We start from the raw sequence: 17,540 nt of genomic DNA on the forward strand, positions 1-17,540 counted from the left end.
CTATTTCCTTCCTTGATTACTTTCCACCTCTACCATTTAATAGGGAGCATGCTCAAGTCTCTCCATTAAAACCAAACAATTTTCCTACAAATGACATAATTTTGTTCTTCTTTCCTGCTGAAGAGAATTCCATTGAGTGTATCTCCCATAATTTTGTAATCTACTCATCTATGTATGGATGGACACCTGGGTTGGTACTATAATTTGGCTGCTGTAAATCGTGCTGCTATGAACATGATGAGCCAGTCACACAAAGTGAAGGCTCATATGTTTTCTCTCATATACAGAAGCTAGGGAGTGACTGGGATACTGGAGGGACTCCAGAAAATGGAAGAGAAACTTCAGGGGAGCTAGGGAGGGAGTCTAGGGGAAGGGGAGGGGGAAGTGAGGATCAATGAAGGAATTACTACTATGGGCTTAATGTACGTATGTGAGAATATCAACAGCAATCTCAGTGCCCTGTATCGGGAGGGGGAATGGAGAGGGAGCCAGGGGAAAGCTCACCAAGTACCGTGTGCATGTATGTCACTATCAATCTGAACTATATTATTATGTGAGACTACAATGCACCAATATAAGTATATTAAAACAAACAAAGAAAACAAAAGCCAGCGTTCCCTCAGGCCTCTGGTCCCTCTGCACAGGCCCAGCGCTCTCCTTCAGTGCACTCAGGTCCTGGCCCTCCCTGACCTGGACTTGCTGAGGGGTCACGCACTATCTCATGCTCAGTGTCCAGGCAGTTCACAGTCCTGGCTACTCTTTCTCCTCCTCCTCAAGTAGTAGGAGGGCCGTCCACCTGAGAGCCCCTCCTTAGCATCCTCCCCACTGTGGGACCCAGGGCCTTTTCCTGGCTGTGCTCTCTTCTTTGAGGCCTTCTTGTCTTCTCCTGAGACCCAGACTCATCCTCACTTCTCATTCGGCTTCATTTCCTCTCTACACATTAATCAACACTGGATTTATTTTGTTTTTGGTACTGGGGACTAAATCCAGGGGCATTCTACCTCTGAGCTATGTTGCCTATGTTGCCAAGCTTTTTTATTTTTTAGTTTGAAACAAGGTCTCACTAAGTTGTAGAGGGCCTTGCTACATTGCTGAGGCTGGCCTGGAGCTTAGATCCTCCTGTCTCAACCTCCTGAGTACTGGGATTACAGGCATACACATGCACTTTACTGCCTTTAACATTGACATTTTTTTTTTTTTTTTGGTGGTACTGGGGGTGGAACCCAGAGGCTTTCTACTTCCGGGCTATACTCCCAGATCCATTTTATATTTTATTTAGAAACAGGGTGTCACTAAGTTGCTGAGAGCCTCACTAAGTAGCTGAGGCTGGCTTCGAACCTGCGCGATCCTCCTGTCTCAGCCTCCCAAGCACAGGGATTACAAGCGTGCGCCACCATGCCCGGCTTAACATTGACATTTTAATAATTATTTTTAATTGTTCTAAGAATTTGAGAAAGATGTCTTTCACTTAGTGGATCAATTTTATTTTGCTTTGAAAACACCTACCTAGGGACATAGAACAAATCTCATCCCTTAATTCCCTAATAATATTTCAGTTAAATAAAACATAACTATAAAGGTTTAACAACAAATAAAAATTACCTTTATCGCCGAGGTCTCTAAAAAAAGTTGCTCCACAGCCAGCTCTGTGGAGTCCTGCCAGCACATCGTCGATATCCTTTGAAAACACATATTAAAATTTTTCAATTTAGCTTATACAAATTTACTGTGTGTTTGTGTGTATGTGTGTGTGTGTGTGTGTGTGTGTGTGTGTGTGTGTGGTCCTGGGGATTGAACCCAGGAGCTTTCTACCTTTGAGCTATACCCCCAGACTGATTTTAAATTTTTTTTTGGAAGTAATGTCTTGCTAAATTGCTGAGAGACTTGCTAAATTGCTAAGGCTGACTTCTAATCTGAAATCCTCTTATTTTAGTTTCCCAAGTACTGGGATTACAGGTGTGCTCCATACTCTCAGTTTATAAATTCAGTATTTTACCAAAAACAAATAAGCAAACAACTGGTTCTTGGTCCCTGCTTATCATTTTTTTTGTTTGTCTTGGTACTGGGAATTGAAACCAGGGGCAATCTACCTCCAAGCTACACTCCCAGCCTTATTGTTTATTCTTTATTTTGAAACAGGGTCTCACTAAGTTTCAGGGGCCTCACTAAATTGAGGCTGCCATGAACCTGCAATCTCCCCGTCTTAGCCTCCCAAGTACTGAGATTACAAGTGTGTGCCATCACGTCCAGCTCCTTGCTTACCTTTTTCGCCAGCTTCTTGACTAAAGTTTTACCTATAGCAAAGAAGAAGCATTATTTAGTAACCATATTCCTTGACAAAACTCATCTTGCATTAAGAAAACCATTCATAAAACTAAGTACTAAGAAATTTAATTTCATCAATATCCTTAAAACCAAAATTATGAGCCAAAGAATTCTAAATCTACACACAAAGATTACAAACTCTTACAAAGTTTTTTGCAAGATCTATTTCGATTTCACTTATCCTATGTTGGGGTCTGCTCAAACTGCCTAACAGAACTTCTGATGAATTAGCTACATGTAGCGCCAATTGACCTCTGCACAACCGCCTGACAGAGCTTCAGATGAATCAGCTACATGTAGCTCTAGCGCAGGTCTGCACAACCGCCTGAACTTCTGATGAATGAATCTGCAACATGTAGCGCTGAGTGGATATGGAGCTACATCCCCTGCCCTACTTTTTATTCTTTATTTTGAAACAGGGTCTCACTAAATTGTGGAGGCCTCACTAAGTAGCTGAGGCTGTCCGTGAACCGCGATCCTCCTGTCTCAGCCTCCCGAATGCTGGGATCACAAGCGTGCGCCACCACGCCTGGCTAGTAGTTCCTTTTTATATTATTCAGAGAGGAAAGAATATTCTAGTGAAAGCAACAGTAAGTTGGTTTATAAACAGAACAATGTCTAAAGTATGTAAGGAGAGATGGGGTGTGTTCTTCCTCAATTCCCCTGGGCCTGGGGTGGGGGTGTAATCCGTCTACAAGAAGGCAAGGGGAGCCTGTGGGTTTTCCACTTGCTCTTCCCCAACTGAGAAATGCACACTCCACAGTTGGGAGTGGGCTGGTGATGAGCCAGGGGACAAACCAGTTATTTGCCACTCTGTACTTTGACAATTAAAATCCTTAGTGGCTCCATGCTAGGTGTGTATGTGTATGCACGCGAAAGCCCAAGAGTAGACAGGTCTATGAGCAAGGGCGATGGGGGCCTGGACACTTCTGGGCCGTGTTCTGGTGCCGTGGGAGCAGGTGATACTACTGGTGCTGGTCCCCTCAGGTGCTGGTTTTCTGTTCAACAGAGGAAGTGAGGAAGTGAGACATGAAGCATTTTAGAAAATCCTCAAGGCCTATAGATCTATTTTTTAAAAAAATCAATTTATCACAAGTCTGTGCTCTTAAAACTTTTGAATAGCTGGGTGTTTTGGCGACACTTGTAAGCTTGTAATTATAGTACTTGTGAGGCTGAGATTGGAAGATCTCAAAGGTTCAAGGCCAGCCTGAGCTACTTAGTGAGGTCCTTGGAAACTTAGTGAGACTGTTTCAAAATAAAGAATAAAAAATAGGCTTGGGGGGGCAATAGCTTGGAGGTAGAATACCCATGAGCTCAATTACTAGTTAAAAAAACAAACTTCCGAATATGTAAAAAGGAGCTGGTTCCTCACACCAGTCTGTTCTCCTGGTTGAATAGTACTATATTAAATGTGCTGGCTTACTTACCGTTTAGATGCACAGTGGGTTTTCAGAGACTAGAGAAGCATGTACATACGAAATCATGCCTTTATTATTCTCTTGTTACTCTCCATCTGTTTCTAAATTATAAAAATTTTACCTGTTGATTATTTATTTTGGTAAGGGATATAAAACCCAGGGGCATTCTACCTTTGAACTATATCTCTACGTCTTTTCATTTTTATTTTGAAATAGCAACTTGCTAAGTAGCTGAGGCTGGCTTTGAACCTTTGATTCTCCTGTCTCAGCTCCCAAGTACTGGGATTATAGGGAAGCGCCACCATGCTGGGCTTAGAAGGTTATTTCTGTAAACTCCAATACTTTCCTCCTCTTGCTCTCAGCCGACGACTACTCTCCCATCAGACATCTTTGAAAAGGGCATGGGATGTGAACAGGAAGAACGAAGGTCATTGGAATGGAGAACTAAAGAACTACAAGGCTAAAGGAATTCAGTAGAAAACAAAGAGGCAAAGAAAACAAAGAACCAAGCCAAGCACCTCAGCAGAGAATGGCTTGAGGGTTTTCAGAGTGCTTTGTGGAGGAGTCCTGTCGGCTTTAACTCACAGGGAAGATGGTTTACACAAGCCTCAGCAACTGATACTCCAAGTGTGGAAAAGGGCCAAGAAGATAAGTGCCAGTAGAAACGAGAGCTAATAAATCTGCGGTTGTTCTGTCTTCCGCATACACACGAAGCCCACGGGCCAGTGGCTGGCCCTGTGTTTGTTTTGCTGCTCAGGATCCGTTAGGAATGAATGCACCCGAGATTATTATCCTTCTTATCCACGATGAGGAATGATGATGAAGCACATCATGTGGATAAAGGATGTATTATGTAGTCTGTAAAATTACTGAACTCTTGATTTAGTTAAATGTCTTTTGATAGTTTAATTGCATTCCAATGAATAATAAAAGTATAAATGTTATAATCTTTAATCATGGCTTACTTGAGCTCTTTGAACATACTTATGTTATTGTTAGGGCTTTGTTAGGGCTTTTTCTGCTCATCTGGTATTTGCTTGCAGTCACAGGTAGTTTCTGCCTTTGCCAGAGGAGTTATACTTCCTTGTTTCTTTGCATGTCTCATAATTTTTGGTTGGAAACTAGACATTTTGTATAATGTATTGTATCAACTTGGGTACTAATTTCTGTGACCCCCATAGCTTCTTCTCATTATCTGCTTGTTTACTTGCTTGGTACAGAAGGGAGTATTAGTGACAACTACCCTGCCCTACCCCACCAGGCTCCAGCATGAGACTGCTCTCAGGGAGGTGTGGCTATGACATGGCCACCACATCCGGGTCCTCCAACCCCCTTTTAAGGTCCCCCCCCCTTTTTTTTATTTTGCAGTACTGAGGATGGAACTCAGAAGCATTCTACCTCTGAGTTATACCAACCCTATTTTATATTATTTTTTTGTGTGTGTGTGGTACTAGGGGTGGAACCTAGGGGTTGCTCTACCTCCAGGCTTTACTCCCAGACCTATTTTATATTTTATTTGGAAACAGGGTCTCACTAAGTTGCTGAGAGCCTCAGTAAGTAGCTGAGGCTGGCTTTGAACCTGTGTGATCCTCCTGTCTCAGTCTCCCGAATGCTGGGCTTACAAGCGTGCACCACCACACCCAGCTTCCTTTTTTGTTTTTGTTTTTTTTGGTGGTACTGAGGATTGAACCCAGGGACATTCGACCAATGGGCTACATCCCCAGAACCATTTTTAAAAATCTGTATTTTGAAAAAGGGTCTCACTAAATTACAGAGGGCCCTTACTAAGTAGCTAAGGGTAGCTGCAAACCTGCGATCCTCCTGTCTCAGCCTCCCAAGTACTTGGATGATAAAGGTGAACCACCATGCCTGGCTCTTCCTTTTTTTTTTGCGGTACCGAGAATGAAACCCAGGGGCATTCTACCTCCAAGCTACACACCAGGCCTATTTTTAATTCTTTATTTTGAAACAGGATCTCACTGAGGTGCAAAGGGCCTCACTAAGTAGCTGAGGCTGTCTGCAAACCGCGATCCTCCTGTATCAGCCTCCCAAACGCTGGGATTACAAGCATGCGCCACTGTGCCTAGGTCTCCATTTTGTTTTGAAACAGGTTATCCCTAAGTCTGAGAGTCTCACTAAGTTGTTGAGGCTGGTCCTGAACCTGCGGTTCTCCTGTCTTAGCCTCCCAAGTGCTGGGGTTACAGGTATATGCTACCACACTCAGCTACTATGGTTTTTAGGAGGGCTTATTTGGTAGGATAACTTAGCTCTTTTTTTCCCTTTTCTTTCAGAGTGTCTTAGCTGATTCACGCCTCTGGTTTTTCCATATCAGCGTTCAAGTCAGCTTGTCAATAAACATGGAGACACATGCATGCAGGCATCCTACTAGGATTATCACTGGAGTGAAATGAGTCAACAGATAAGGGTTTACAAACTGGGCTCAGAGGCCAGCGTATGTGTGTAGCAATGTCCAGGTGGGTAGCAGAGTGCTGTAAGCATTTTCAAGTTCAAGTAGTGTGCTGTACAGATCTAGATTCTCCAGAGAGCCACATAACCTGCTAACTTCAACCTAATCCTACTTTTTTTTTGGCCTGGTCCTAAAGTTTTTAAAATGTCCACTAATTCTTCGAGACTGTTCCTTCTTAAAAGTTCTCTTCTACTCATCCAACTCTTTTCTAAAGATACCAGCTGACAGCTCCAAAAATCCTATTTCTGCATTATGTAGGAAGAGTTAACTAATTGATAGGTAACTCTCTCCAACACTGGCTCTATCAGAGGGTGTTTATTTTCATAATTAGGTGGACCCTTTAAGGTATTTTCTGTAAATAAAGAAATAGATTTTCTAAAAGGAATCTGAAAAATTTCTTAAAGGTACTTACTAAGAAAAAAGCGAACTTTCAAAACAATTTACTCTTTTCTCTTACAGACTTCGAATCATACATGTTCCCCTCCCCCTCCCCACATACACAAACCCTGCCTGGCTATAGGTTTGCCAATTTTACTTTTTTTTTCCCAAATAATTTTTTTTTTTTTTTTTGGTAGCTGAGGTTGGAATCCAGGGGCCTTCTACATCAGGGCTATACCCCCACTCCTATTTTATTTTTTATTTGGAAACAAGGTCTTGCTAAGTTGTTGAGAGCCTCACTAAGTTGCTGAGGCTAGCTTTAAACCTGTAATTCTCCTGTTTGAGCCTCACAAGTACTGGGATTATAAGAGGGTACCACCATGCCCGACTTGTTTTTTATTTTACTAATTTTCTCTATTTTTTTTTCAATTTAATTGACTTCTGTTCTAATTTTTATTATTTCTTTTCTTAATGCTTATTTTGGAATTAATTTGCTCATCTTTTTTTTTTTTTTGCGGGTTTGGGGATGGAACCCAGGGGCATTCAACCTCCGAGCTACACCCCCTGCTCTATTTTTTTTTTTTTTATTCTTTTATTTTGAAACCGGGTCTCACTGACTTGCAGAGAGCCTCACTTAGTAGCTGAGACTGTCCGTGAACCGCGATCCTCCGGTCTCAGCCTCCCAAATGCTGGGATTACAAGCGTGTGCCACCACGCCCGGCTTTTTGCTCATCTTTTATGAGTTTGCTGAAGTGGAAGCTAATTTTCAGTCGTGTGTGTGTGTGTGTGTGTGTGTGTGTGTGTGTGTGTGTGTGTTTTCCCTGTGGTAGTGGAGTTCCTGGAAACCCTTCTACCTCCGGGCTACACTCCCAGACCTATTTTTATATTTTTGTTTGGAAACAAGGGTCTCTTAAACTAGCATGGCTGGCTTAGAACCTGAACAATCCTCCTGTCTCTGCCTCCCAAGCGCGGGGATTACAAGCGTGCGCCACCACACCTGGCATTTTTTTTTTTTTTTTTTTTTTTGTGGTACTGGGGTTCCTGGAAACCATTCTACCTCCGGGTTATACTCCCAGACCTATTTTATATTTTTATTTGGAAACAGAGTCTCTTAAGTCAGCGAGGCTGGTTTCAAACCAGCGCGATCCTCCTGTCTCCACCTCCCAAGCCCAGGGATTACAAGCATGCGCCACCATGCCCGGCTTCTGGTTTTAATTAAGTTTATATAATTTGATTTTCTTTCTGCTCTTAGCATGAAAATTCTATATTTTTAAAAAATTTTATTGGTGCATTGTATTCATACATTGTAATGAGGTAAAAAAAAACTTGTGTAGACATACATACACACATCACCCAGTTAGCCCCTACCCATTCCCCACCCCATTCCCTCCCCATCCCTCCTTCTCATGCTTGGCTTAGTGGTAGACTTCGATAAGTTTAAGTACATCATGTGCTTTAGAGAGTTTCCTTCTTCCCCTCTCCATCCCCTCAGTTAGGTTGTCTTATTTGCTCCTCTATATGATTTCCTTTTTCATCTAGCGGTCCTCCTATGACCCATTTCTCCTTAGCTTTCACATATTAGGGAAAACATCCAATTTCTTTTTTTGTGTGTGACTGAAAATTCTGTATCTTTAAAAAAGTTTTAGTGGTAGCCAGGTGTGGTAGTACATGTTTGTAGTCATAATACTTGGGAGGCTGAGACAGGAGGATCACAGGTTCGAGACTCTCTTTCAAAATAAAAAATGAAGTGGGGCGTGGTGGCACATGCTTTTAATCCCAGTACCTGAGAGGCTGAGACAGGAAGATCGCAGGTTCGTGGACAGCCTCAGCTACTTTGTAAGTCCCTCTGCAACTCAGTGAGACACTGTTTCAAAATAAAGAATAAAAATAAGGCTGGGGGTATAGCTTGGAGGTAGAATATCCCTTGGTTCAATCCCCAGTATAGTTAAAAAAAAAAAAGGAAAAGAAATCGGATTGGTAGATATAATTTAGAAGTAGAATACCTTGGATTCAATCTTCGGTACCACACATATACACACTAATATTTAGTGTCACTGACAATGTGCTTACTTTTTCGTCTTTGGAAAAACTCATAAACAACTATTTCTAAGATAAATACACATAAAGGTTTATACTTGTATCATGAGAAATGACAAGTCCAAATCACTAGTAAATGCACGGCACAAAGACTGCTGTCATTTGGAATGAAGCAAAGCTGCGGCCAATTCTGAGAAGCTACTCACGCTCTATCTGCTCAAACATCACGGAGAAGAGGAAGTCCCGAGGCGTCATGTAATACTCTCCTTCATGCTCCAGAGATGAGAACTGCATGAACCTCTGCTTACGGAGAGACGGCTTCTCTACTGTTTCATAGTCAGTGTTTTTCTAAAAGAAATTACAATTTAAGACTTTCAGTATTATTTTAAACTCAGTTACTTCTAGAATAATCTTCGTAGGGTAATATTTGTGTTTAGATTTGGCAAGCCCCAAACACTTACATCATCAGTTTAACAAATATTGACTAAGTGCCTACTCTGTACTGTTTTGGGCACTGAAGACACAGCAGTGAGTACAACACACTTGAGACATTACATTACAAAAAGAAAGAATGATTAGGATGGATGGGTAGAATAACCTATGGCAGAGAAAAGTGCCTGGACGAAATTCAAGAGGAAATTAGGCCGGGCATGGCGGTGCACACTTGTACTTGGGAGGCTAAGACAGGAGGATCACAGGTTCTCGGCCAGTCTCAGCTTCTTAATGAGGCCTTCTACGACTCAGTGAGGCCCTGTTTCAAAACAATGAATAAAAAAAAATAGAGCTGGGGTGTAGCTCACAGACAAAACACTCACGGGTTCAGTCTCTAGTACCAAACAAACACATGATTCTGTAAGTAGTACAGAGCAGAAGATAACTGAGCTGGGTCTCCAAGGGTGAGCAGGAGTTAGCCATGACGGAATAAACAGTAGCTCAACTGCTCCAGTTAGTCCTGAGATCTGAGCAGCAGGTTACGTCTCCGAGTGTGTTGGAGGTACTTGGCAAAGATGGACAGAGGAGAACTACAGAACACTGCCAAGATCAGGGATTGTGACATGTTTTGTTAATTTTTACAACAGCTATGACATCAGATACCAGAGCCTGTATGAAAATACAGTAATGGTCTCTTTCATATCATGATCGAACACTTCATCTACACACCAATCTGACAAAAAATCCAAGGGTATTATAAATGCACACTCCATTAGTGAGGCTCTCAGCAACTTAGTGAGACCCTGTTTCCAAACATAATATAAAATAGGTCTGGGAGTGTAGCCTGGACGTAGAAGGCCCCTGGGTTCCATCCCCAGCCCCCCCCCCCACACACACACATACATTCTGGGCCTTCCCACACCACCCACACAAGGTTGTGTACTTGGGATCTTCACCCCACATGGCGCTCCGTCACCTAATCGACCTAATCGGCCTCGGGCTCGGCAGGGACCCTCCCTTCTCTCCAGGCCCCACCCACTCTTGTGTTTACTGTAGGCTGTCAAACAGGGTCAGGACCTACGTTGTATTCCAGTCATCAAATGTTTGCTTCCAAATGTAAAATAAGTTTGTCTTTCTTTTTTAGGAGAAAAAAAATTTTTTGGTACTGGGAATTGAGCCCAAGGGCATTCTGCCTCCGAGCTACATCCCCAGCCCTATTTTATTTTTATGTGGAAACAGGGTCTCATTAGGTGAATGAGTCTACTTGCAGAGGCTGTCCTCGAATCTGAGATCCTCCTGTCTCAGCCTCCCAAGTACAGGGATTACAAGCATGTACCACCACACCTGACAGAGAACTTTTTTTTTTACTTGAACCCAGGGGAATACTACCTCGAGCAACATTTTTTTTTTTTTTTGGTGGTACTGGGATTCCTGGAATCCCTTCTACCTCTGGGCTATACGCCCACAGGCTACACTCCCAGACCTATTTTATACTTTTTAATGTGGAAACAGGGTCTCTTAAGCCAGGGCTTCCAACCTGCGTGATCCTCCTGTCTCCGCCTCCCAAACGTGGGGATTACAAGCATGCTCCACCACGCCCGGCCAAGTAACACTATTTTTTATTTTGCAACAGGATCTCAATAATGGGTCTGGCCTTTAACTTGCAATCCTCTTTCTTGGCCTTCCAAGTACTGCAAGTACTGGGATTATTATTATTATTATTATTATTATTATTATTATTATTATTATTATTTTGGTACTAGGGAAGAGACATCCTACCTCTTAGCCACACCCCCAAGCCTTTTCTATTTTAAAATTTGAAACAAGGTCTTGCTGAGTTGCTGACAGCTTCAATAATTTACTGAGGCTGGTCAAGAACCTGTGATCCTCCCTGCCTCTGTCTCCCAAGAACTGGGATTACAAGTGTGTGCCACCACATCCAGCTTAATTCCATACTTCTTACTTTGGCAATGGTGTCTTTTTTTTGGGGGGGGGACCAGTACTGAAGATTGAACCCAGGGGCGCCCTACAACTGAGCTATACCTTCAGCCCTTTTTATTTTGAGGCAGATCTCCCTAAATTGCCCAGGCTGGCCTCAAATTTGCAATTCTCCCACCTCAGTCTCTTGAGCTGAGATTGCAGGTGTGTCTTACTGCACTTAGCAGTTGTTCTTTTAAATTTTTGAATCCAAACTGAGTTTAAAGTGTTGAGTACTTACATTTCCTTTTTTCTTTCTGGTATTGGGGATTGAACACAGACGCTCCCAGCTTAATAATAATAATAATTATTATTATTATTATTATTATTTTGCAGCACCGAGGATGCAACCTAGGGGCATTTTACCTCTGAGATACACCCCCAATCCAATTTTTATTCTGTATTTTGAAATAGGGTGTCAGTGAGTTGCAAAGGGCCTAAGTAGCTGAGGCTGTCCGCAAACCATGATCCTCTTGTCTCAGCCTCCCAAATGCTGGAATTACAAGCGTGTGCCACCACATCTGGCTCCCAGGCCCATTTTTTTTTCTTGCAGTACTGGGGGTGGAAACCAGGGGCATTCTACCTCCAAATAACACCCCCAGCCCTCTTTTTTATTCTTTATTTTGAAACAGGGTCTCACTGAGTTGCAAAAGGCCTCACTAAGTAGTTGAAGGTGTCTATGAACCATAATCCTCCTGTCTCAGCCTCCAAATGCTGTGATTACAAGTGTGTACCACCTCGCCCAGCTTGAATACTTATATGTCTGATGTGCTCATTATGAACCATCCATAAAAGTGTTTCTCTTAACTCTTTGTACCACAGATTGATACGTCTTATAAGGTTTTTTTCCTGGTATGTATTCCATTATAAACTTCTATAAAACTATTTTTATTAAAAATATTATACAAGTATATATTTCAAGGTAACCCTTGTCAGCATGAAATAACTAATTTTTACTGCATACAATGTAGGTTTGAATGTATCTTTCCAAATGTCTTTAATAAAATGCTGATTTTGCACCAAAAAAAAAAAATGCTAGAGTCATATACATCAATGGCAGAAGAGAGCCCTAAGCCTGACAATGAGGAAGAAAAGAAAAATAATATAAAACAGTCATGGAGGACAAGGTCAGGAGCCAGTACCTTTATCATGGCAAACTGATGGCCCCAGGTGCATTCATGGTGATGGCCTTCAGTCACTGACAAACTCATCACATAGGGAAGGTTCTCTCCAAAGTTGAGGAAAATGTGAAATATAGTTCAGCAGCCTTCTTTTTCCTTTTTTTTTTTTCCCCCTACTAGATATTGAACCCAGGGGTTTTACTTCTGGGCCCCAGCCCTATTTTATATTTTATTTTGAAAGAGCGTCTCGCTAAGTTGCAGAGGCTGGCCATGAGCTTGCGATCCTCCTGTCTTAGCCTCTCAAATACTAGGAATACAGGTGTGTACCACACCAGCAAGTTTAGCAGCTTTTAATATAAATCTTTCATAAGAATGAATGCTTTCTTGCTTAGAAGAGTATTTCGGTGATCTGGAAGATTCTGACACGGCACGCCTCACACTGCACTGCTGTAGTCAGCACCACTGTCTGACTCACTAGACATCCAAAGCACTTCCAAATGTCTATTATAGAAAAATGCCAGCACTGGGTTATAGAAACTGACAAGATGAGAGCTGGGAGGGAAAACAGAATGGCCTTAGAAAATGCAAGTAGACAGAGTTTGGGGTCATCATAAACACTGTTACACATCAAATAAAATTAGAACACAAGATGAAAGTGCTTTCATTTTTGCGATGATGTCAACACATGTTTTACAGGGCTCACCGCCGGCTCATGGTGGCCCCAACAAGGCACTACAGGAAGAGCAGCCGCCGAGGAAGCTACTTAGCGTGCAGATCTGGGGGTTTCAGGACTTTAAGCAAAATGGGCCTTACCATTTTCTACCTACACTTTCTTCAGAAAACTAGGTAAGTTATGGTAGTTTCCTAAAGAAAATAAAGCATTATTTTGTGCCTTCCAAAAGAGAGTTAACTTTTTTTTTTTCAGCACTAGAGATGGAACCCAGGGGCATTCTACTTCTACGCTACTCCCCAGCCCTATTTTTTATTTTGAAACAAGGTCTCATAAGTTGCAGAAGGCCTCACTGAGTATCTGAGGCTGTCTGTGAACCATGATCCTCCTGTCTCAGTCTCCCAAGTACTGGAATTACAAGCATGTACCACCATGCAACTCTTAATTAAATCAAAAAGTCACTTTAAAAAAATCTACAAAATCTAAAAATTTATCTGGCCATGGTGGTGTATGCCTGCAATCCCAATACTTGGGAGGCTAAGACACAAGGATCGCAGGTTTGATGCCAGCCTCAGCAACTCAGCAAGTCTTTCAGCAACTTGGTGAGATCCTATTTCCAAATAAAAAATAAATTAGGGCTGGGGGTATAGCCATTAGGTTCAATCCCCAGCATCACAAAACAACAACAAACAAAAACAACCAAACAAGCCTACTTCCCTCCCTTCTTCCCCAAGCTGTTCAAAAACCCAAACTTGAAGAATGCTGAGGCTTCACACAGACTTGGTCCACGTGAGCTGCAGGCGTGAGGTCACTGTGCCCACCCCCACACAGGGGGTAGGCGAGCCAGGGGAGGGTGCATCAACTTAGCAACCGGCTGGAAGCTCCTATCATCCCCAGAACTCACCATGGTATAGGACTGGCCTTTCTTCCCTGTCCTGTAAAAGCCAGGACCAGCACAGCACCAGCAAGTTGTGGCTTGGCTGGGTAGAGGAAAATGCCGTATTAAAGGCCATGAAAATGTAAAACCTATAAACTGAGAGGGTATTCCCTAAACTGGTAGGTCCCTCAGAATGGGGAAACAAAATGAGTCCGAAAGGCTATTTCCATGGGCCGGGTGAGCCCTGCCTCACAGAACACACAGAACCTCTGACAGCAGAGCAGGGATACCGCTTGGGCCCAGTCTCCAGCCCAATGCACGCCAATTCTTCAGGCAGCAGGATGGTCAGCAGCTGACAGAACTATTCATAGTCTGTTTTTTGTTTGTTTTCTGGTGGCACTGGGAATTGAACCCAAGGGCATTCCATCTCTGAACTACTCCAGTCCTTTTTATTTTGAGAGAGTCTCATAAGTTGATGACAGTCTCGCTACCCGGCTAAGGCTAGCTACGAACCTGTGATCTTCCTGTCTCAGCCTTCCAAGTACCGGAAGTGCGGCACCATGCCAGGCCTCCTATAGCTAATACTTTAATGAAAAAATAGAGTACTCAGACCAATATGGGAAGAAGTAAAGAGTAACTATCCACATGCATTGGTGAATGGCAAACCTGGCTGAGACGGCAGTTTAAAACCTGAGGTAGGCCTATACAGAATTCTGTGGGGAAAATAATGGCAAGAACAATATGAAACAGGTAGCCATGAAAATCAAATTATGAAAGAAAATGTGAAAACTTTACAAAAATTTTTTAAAGAGGTGACGGACTCCTTGACATTGGATGACAAAGATGGGAGAGGAGAGAAATACTGGAAAAGGGAGCTGGCCAGGCTAACCATAGGAAACAGATGAAAAACACCATTATAAGATCGAAAACACTACGAACCAACACTGCATATAAAGATATCTATCCATACATATCTAAAGATATATGGAATGTTAAAGCACAGAGAAGTGATGCAGGAACAGTGTGTTGCATGGGCAGCGACAGACCGAGGCCACCCAGTATGAGTGCCGCTGCCCCTGGAGCAGAGGGAGCAAAGCAAGCTGGGTCTGCAGGCAGCACCCACAGGGATGTCTCCTCAGGATCAGGCTGGAGTAGCTCAGGCAGAGCCATCTGTCTTGGTCTCTTCAAGCATGGGTTGAACTGTGCTGCCCTTAATGTGGGTTCGGGGTCTTTTAAACGCTGTTCTCTAAGGAGTTTAAGCCAACAAGTACATGAATAAAAGTAGAGGTCTAGACAGAATTTCTCTGTCAGATTATTCTCAGAACAGACACACACTGCCCTCACGTATCCTGTGGGGAAATCAAAGTTGTGGAGATGCCCACAACACTGAAGCCACCCACCTGGAAGCCTGGACATGTCCACTGTCATTGTCCAGCACTGCCGCAGAAGGAATGAGATACATTACCAATCTCCCCTATGTCTGGATGAGATTTCATGAGATACTTCTACACAATATTGTTGGCCAGTGGATATGGTTACACGTAGGAAGGAGGGGCTGGCAGGAGCAGCAGCTGAGAAGAGGCAGTGCTGAGATCAAAGGGCTTGCTGGTGGCTGTGATCCTAAACCTTCCTGGATGGAAAGTGGGGAGTGGGGGAGGAATTCTCATTACATGCTTCTCAGGCCTGCATCCATTAGCAAGCACATGGGAAAGGAGGAACAGAGGAGAAGCTGAGCACGGAGAAGCAGCCACATGGTTCTGGTTATACAGAAAATGCTCCGTGGATTTCCACGATTACTCGTAATGCAGTAAAAAATGTGACAAAGGAATTAGGCGCGGTGAGTGATGTGGGCTGGATGAAGGAGATCTTTGAAAGCTGACGACGTCTGTTAAAACATTTCACTAGTCTATTGCCTCTAAGGCAACAGGTGCTTCACATTCTGTCTCTACTTTTTATCCATGAAGTGACAAATTGGAAAAAGTGAGTTCTCTGTTCTTTGTTGAACATTCTTCAGTCTCTGCATTGCTCAGGAAGAAAGTGGGAAAATAAAGGGCCTTCCTTCCAATGACACGGCTTTTAAAATGTTCAACGCATATACATTGCATTAGACAAAATACAATACCAACTTCTCATTTGGGACCTTTATTTTAGAATTTGAAATAATCTGGATAAAACAATTGCTTTGTTGTCTTTCAACTTTCTGTGATGTGACTGAAAGACTATTTTTCCCCTTAAAGAAGACTTTATGATTAGAAAATTTCACTCATTAGATAGAACCTTCCCACTCTGCTCTGCTCTGGGGAGATTTTATTGTATATTAAACAAAATACTGCCAGACTATATTAGAAATTTTCATTGTATATGCCATGCTTCATAATAAATTCTATACAATGAGTTAGCCAAGGAGAAAAGATATTCCTGGGAAATGTGGAAGCTTTGGCTTTGAGTTTGTCTGACCCAGTGATAGCCCTCTTTTCAGAGACTGCATGAAGACCAGGGTGGGTCTTCTTAGATGAGCATACTAACATGAAACGGCATATGCTTATCTACATTATTTTTCAAAACTCCCATGATTTCAGTCCGGTGGCCACTGTAAGGAGATACTGATGAATTAGGAAATAAGCATCTTCTCCTTCAGTGGGTACTGCTTCTTTTCTAACTAGATGCTTAGGAGAATATTTACCTCCCTTCCTCTGCCTTTCCTTCCCAGGAGGTACTTCAAAACTACACATATTTTGTTAATATTCTAAATACAAGGTGCAAATTAGGTTTCAAGTGATTACAAAAAGTCCAGGGCCTTAATTTAAAACCTAAACAGCCCCCCCCCCCAAATATCATCAGTATCATTCCCTGTAGCTTTAGGTGATTTCTTTCCTTTCTTTCTTTCTTTCTTTCTTTCTTTCTTTCTTTCTTTCTTTCTTTCTTTCTTTCTTTCTTTCTTTCTTTCTTTCTTGTGGTGCTGGGATTGAACCCAAGGGCATTCTACCTCTGAGCTATACCCCAGACCTATTTTTTATTCTTCATTTTTAAACAGGGTCTCACTAAGTTGTGGAGGCCCTAAGTAGCTGAGGTTGGCCAGGAGCCTGCAATGCTTCTGTCTCAGTTTCCCAAGTACTGGGATTACAAGCATGCATTACCACACCCAGAAGACATTTTTCTTACGAAATGATTGCGTTTGTCCACACAGGAGAAGGCCATTGAGAAGTCTTTCTACAACTATTCAACATCAACTCATTTAGTAACCATCATGTGCCTCCTGAGACCAAGCATGGTACAGAGATGAAATGGCAAACAAAGTGTGTTCACTTTGCAGAGGGGAGCACTGGGGAAGGTGTGAAGGGAGTGAGAGGCACTTAGCGAGAGTGTCTATCCCACAGGGTCAGGTTCATACCCAGGACTATTTTATCAGTTATGACAGTTTGTTTTCTTGCTTTTCACAATGACCTGTGTATCAGACTAGTATCTTCCAAAATTGTATGGTTACATTTAAATAGAACACTGTAACAGGGCTGGTCTCAGTCAACTGACTTCTCTTTGGGCAGCTGAGCAGTAGTGGCAGAGTCATACTGTGGGACTTGGTGATGACCCAATTCCAGGAACCTCATCCCCCGCAGCATGGTGCCGTCCTCAGAGTGAGACTCTAAGGTCGCCGCAGGAAAGAGCTGCTGTCAGCAGGCTGACTCATCAGCAGAGGCTGCCACTAGGAAGCAGCGCACAGGACACTGTATCTGCAGTACCTGGCACAGTGGGAAGCACAGAAGTGGCAGGTTGAAGGGCCTTCCCTTCCTCCTCCCACTGCCACTTGGTGACAGCTGCAGCCTGGCGCATGTGTGTCATG

The 17,540-nt window shown here is 42.8% G+C and overlaps 1 protein-coding gene across 3 annotated transcripts in view; it reads right to left on the reverse strand.

The window, feature by feature from the left end:
• MICU2 (mitochondrial calcium uptake 2) overlaps positions 1-17,540 on the reverse strand; it is a gene marked incomplete at both ends in the record, with an annotated part of 83,266 nt that overhangs the window by 40,589 nt on the left and 25,137 nt on the right. For all 3 annotated transcript variants that reach the window (XM_080690339.1, XM_080690337.1, XM_080690338.1), the window contains 3 exons: positions 1,603-1,678; positions 2,263-2,294; positions 8,832-8,973. In XM_080690339.1, the coding sequence (XP_080546465.1) occupies positions 1,603-1,678; positions 2,263-2,294; positions 8,832-8,973 (250 nt within the window). The remainder of the gene's footprint in view (positions 1-1,602; positions 1,679-2,262; positions 2,295-8,831; positions 8,974-17,540) is intronic.

This window comes from Muscardinus avellanarius, assembly GCF_963383645.1.
Source record: "Muscardinus avellanarius genome assembly, chromosome: 2".
Lineage (NCBI taxonomy): Eukaryota > Metazoa > Chordata > Mammalia > Rodentia > Gliridae > Muscardinus > Muscardinus avellanarius.